General features: G+C 47.1%; 1 protein-coding gene across 1 annotated transcript; it reads right to left on the minus strand.

Moving 5' to 3' along the window:
* Positions 1-523: 523 nt before the first annotated feature.
* On the minus strand, positions 524-1,465 carry LOC124523012 (olfactory receptor 2Z1). Its single transcript, XM_047094753.1, has one exon. It carries the CDS (start codon positions 1,463-1,465, stop codon positions 524-526), a length of 942 nt encoding a protein of 313 aa, XP_046950709.1.
* Positions 1,466-4,724: the final 3,259 nt, after the last annotated feature.

Consider the following 4,724-nt stretch of genomic DNA (forward strand, 5'->3'; position numbering starts at 1 on the left):
CACACAGTGTCTTGGGGGCTGTCTTTGGCCTCAGAGAACCATGGGTTCAAGTCACAGCTCTACCACTTTCTGGAAGTGTGACCACCTGTAAGTTATTTTCCCTCTTGAGTCTTGTTTGTCTTACACATAAACATCACAAAATTCCTACATCTCAAAAGCCATTGTTAAGGACAGAATCACATTCATTTAGCAGGTAAAATGGTCAACAAGTGCTCATTAGTACTAATATAATTATCAACAGGGAGATCTCAACTTTACAAAGCAGGGCCCTCCATTCGTGTAAATAGTGCTAAAGAATAGAGGCAGAATCTACTACAAGTGATTGGGACAGCTACCTTTGCTTTCCACAAGTCCATGGAAGGAAACATGAACCCAACAAGTCATAGGATGGGAAGAAGCTGGACAGGCCCTTAGCCTTGACTATAAGGCCCTGGCAGCTGGACCACAAATTGGTGCTTTGGGGAAATGGGAGCAGGGGAATGAAGAACCGCTGGGATCACGCCAGCAACCCCCTGGGTGGTCATCACTTTGGCCTGAGCCCAGCTCTGCTGAGCATTTTGACGAAAGCCATCCGCACCTCCCGATTTCTCAGACTGTAGATAAGGGGGTTGAGTGTGGGAGTGACAAGGCTGTAGAATAGGGAGACCACGTTGTCCTGGTGTGGGCTGTGGTAGGCACCCGGCACCATGTACATGAACACAGCAGCACCATAAAAGAGTCCCACTACCGTGATGTGCGAGGAGCAGGTGGTGAAGGCCTTGTTTCTGGCCTCCTCAGACCGCATGCGTATAACGGCCCCCAACACGTGGCCATAGGAGATGGCAATGAGGGAAAGGGGAAGGACAAGGATCAGCACCCCGGAGGTGGACAGCGCCAACTCGTAGGCCGAGGTGTCTGCACAGGAGAGCTTCAGCAGGGCTGGCACCTCGCAGAAGAAGTGGTCCACGATGCGGGAGGCACAGTAGGGGAAGTGCAGAGTGATGGAGGTCTGGATGGAGGCATTGAGCACACCTGCCAGCCAGGAGGAACCCACCATGAGCAGGCACACCTGACGCCTCATGAGCACAGGATACTGTAGAGGGTGACACACAGCAACATAACGGTCATAGGACATGAGGGCCAACAGGATGCCCTCAGCCACACCCAACAGGGTCAGGAAGAATATTTGAGCTGCACAACCCTCAAAGGAGATGGAACCTTCTCCCTGCAGGAAGTGGGATGCCATCTTGGGGATGGCGACAAGGGGAAAGCCAACATCAAACACAGAGAGCTGACTGAGAAGAAAGTACATGGGTGTGTGGAGCCGGGAGTCCATGCAGATCAGGAAGAGCAGAATGGTATTGCCCAGGAGGCCCACGGTAAACGTGGCAGCCACCAGGGAGAAGGGTAGCTGACGTGAACCTGAGTGACTGAAGAGGCCCACTAGAATGAAGTCAGAGGTCACTGACTGATTCGCATCCCCCATGTTTCACACAATGTACTTTTGCTGTAGGAAGGATACCAATGGCAAGATGCCTGGGTGGGGATGGCAAATAAGTTTCTACCCACGTGCCAACCGCCTCCACTTGGTAGTGGCTGCCTGGAGAAGTATTACATGGTCACAGCTAGAATCAGCAATTGGAAATGCCATAATCAGTGAATGACGTCTGTCACAGGCATGGGATGGGACAGCAACAACTTGCATCTCCGAACAAGATACTTGGCCACACCCTAGTAAAGAGCGACACACTGATTCTTGAGGTCCAAACATTGACGTCCAAGTCAAAGACGGTAACTCAGCTCCAGTAGAATGTTTCAATACCTCTCCTTCCAATGGTCCTGGGGCCAAAGCAGAGGTGAGATTCCAAAAAGGCTGGGTGGTGAAATGGAGGGTGATGGAGCCAAAGCAATAAACCAAGGAAGAAAACAGAGAAAGGTCTAGGTCCAAGAGCCTGGATGAGAATATGGGGGAAAGAGAAATCAATGATGAGTCTGTACTGGGTCAAACTGAGGGTATGAATCTCCAGAGGGCGTGAGCCACAGAGGGTGGCTATGGGTGACAGCAGGTTGGGGAACCAAACAGCCTGGAGTTGGGTGGGGAGAGGAGTTGTCAGTCAGCTCAGCTGTTATTGGTGATTTTGTTGCATTGGGTGAAGAGTAGTGACCTGTGGACAGTCTGACTCAATTTCAAGTAAGGTACCAGGCCTAGAAGGTTGTCTCTAATATCACCTGGGCGAATGAGGCAGACAAAAAAGGGGACCACAGATTAGAGGGAGCTACACACTTAAACTGGGAACACTTAATTCTCCTGGCACCCTCCAAGCCTCCGGGCAAACCGAGCTTGCCCTGGAATCCCATGCACCACCCACAACTCCAACAGTGGACAGTGCAAGACCAAAAGAATGTCTGTTCCCAACTGCAGGTAATTAGAGAATCAACAAGACTGGCCATTTAAGGGCAAGTGGATTTTCAGAGGGCCTCACTGGAGCTCTTTTTCCTAAGGCTGCCATCCTCACTCAGAAGGCCTTAAAGGCTGTTTAATTATCCATCATCCTGATTTTCCCATCACATCCAAGCTCCCAACCTACCATTCACCCATGCATTCAATAAACTTGGGCCTAAGATAAGCTGGGCATAAGATATCCAGAGGCGAAGCACCCTAGGCGAGGTCCCTCTACCTGCACCCCACATACTCCATCAGGATACTGATGACAAACAAGGAGATAAATGGACAAGATCTTTGTGATAGAGGGAAAGTACATTGAGGGAAGTGAATAGGATGTTCTGTAGGAAATGACTGCTAACACCACAGGGCACAGTCAGAGAAGTGTCTTGGGACAGATGCCCTCAGTATCTGAAGAGCTTCTAGAGAGGGATGCTGTGTCAGGGAACCAACTGCCTCCTGATACTGGGAGGTGAATGTTAGTGAAGCCAGATGGGTGCTTCACCCTAACAAAGAACTTTCTAACTGTGAAATCCAACCAAAAATGGAGTGGGCTGCCTCACTGGCAGCATTTTCCAAAGTCAGTTGATGATGTTAGGAAGTTAAGATAACAGTCCTGTGGTTATAAAAGTTAGAGTTTGAGAAGGAAAGTGAGCATTGATCAAATCATTTCAGAATAGTCTAATCAACAACATAATGGAGACACATGCGTGAGGCTTTGGGTACCAAGGGGATGAAATTCTGCCTGGGGTGGGGTCAGAGAGGACTTCACAGAGGAGGCATTGGAGTTGGGTTTTGAAGATCAGGTAGGAGTTTTACAGGCAGCCAGAGGAAGGAAAGTTGTTCCAGGCAGGAGAAATAGAGCACACAGAATTAGTGCTTAGGAGATTGTACCCAAGGGTCGGATTAAAATGAGCTTGGATCCCAGCTCAACTAGTTTGTGGCAGCTCGACCTTGGGTATCTACTTAACCTCAGTTTCTTCATCCATCAAATGGGTGATAGTAATCTATGTTAAAGCACAGTTGTAAAGATTAAAGGATGAATGTTCAGAGCTCAGTGCCTGGCATGTGGCAAGTGCTCAATAAATATATATAAATTGATATAATTTACATAAATATAATTATACATAAAATGTACAAATTATATAATTGTTATAGAATTATTACTGATTCTCTAGAGAGGAAATTCATTAGAGATTGCTAGTTGATGCGTGCTTAGCACAAGGCCAGGCACATAAAACCTTCTCAGTGTTGGCTGATTGTTATTATTACTCAACGTTGTGGCTCCTTCCATGGTCTGACCCTGTCCAGCTCCGTCAATCTCTTTAGTGCTTCTCTGTGATGCCCTCGTCCTGTGTAGAAACCCACCTGCCCCTTCTCTGGCCTCTAAGATCCCTTAGCAGCGTCTCCCAAACTCCACTCAACCCCAGATCCATTAGCCTACAGCAGGGTTTTTCCACCGTGGCGTTATCTGGGGACAGATAATTTTTTGTGATGGGAAACTGTTCTGTGCATTGTATGAAGTTTAGCAGCATCCCTAGATCTCAACCCACGAGATGCCAAGAGCATCCCCCACCACTGCCTCTCATCATGAAAACCAAAACTGGCTCCATATGTCCTCAGGGAGGCAGAATCACCCCTTGTTGAGAACCTCTGGCTTAAAGACAGGATAACTGTAACCTGTACATTTTCCTCGATTCCTCTTCCAGATGTTTATTCTTAAATTGGATTAAGCTCAGACCCTGCATAAATCCTGGGAATATCTTACTATTTCCATGACTCCATACAGAAAAAAATTAATTCTTGCTGCCATCTTATTGCCATCCAACCCCCCCCCCCCCAAACACCAAGTATCCCAGCCAGTGAAATAGCTTTTACTACAGGCTCCTGTCAAGGGCTATTTAAATGTCCAAATGAACCTGATCTCACTCTATCACTCACGTAGACTCACCCTAAAAGAAACTGACACCAATTAAGGACTGTCCAATTAAGGACTCACTTAGCAAGCATCTGGCTAAGTGTTTTGTGCGCTTAACACTTTAATCTTCGAGTCTTGGAGATCGTTGCACAACAATACGAATGTACTTAATGCTGTGAATGGTACACTTAAAAGTGGTTAAAACTGTAAATTTGTTTAATGTATTTTATCACAGTTTGACCCCTGTCTGTAGGCATTGTTTTATCTGCATTTTTTTTTTACAAGAAGACATATATGGGTTCAGAGAAGTGTAGGGAGTTGCCCAGCACCACCCAGCAAAGAAGTAACAGCTGAAATCTGAACAGAATAGGAATCTGATTCCAA

This window comes from Lynx rufus, unplaced genomic scaffold (genome assembly GCF_022079265.1).
Source record: "Lynx rufus isolate CCGP_SWC_20201006 ecotype Redwood Valley unplaced genomic scaffold, mLynRuf1.p SCAF_4, whole genome shotgun sequence".
NCBI classification, from domain to species: domain Eukaryota; kingdom Metazoa; phylum Chordata; class Mammalia; order Carnivora; family Felidae; genus Lynx; species Lynx rufus.

What these genes read in the sequence shown, in the direction of transcription:
- LOC124523012 (XM_047094753.1), bottom strand. Translation starts at nt 1,465, where the DNA reads ATGGGGGATGCGAATCAGTCAGTGACCTCTGACTTCATTCTAGTGGGC.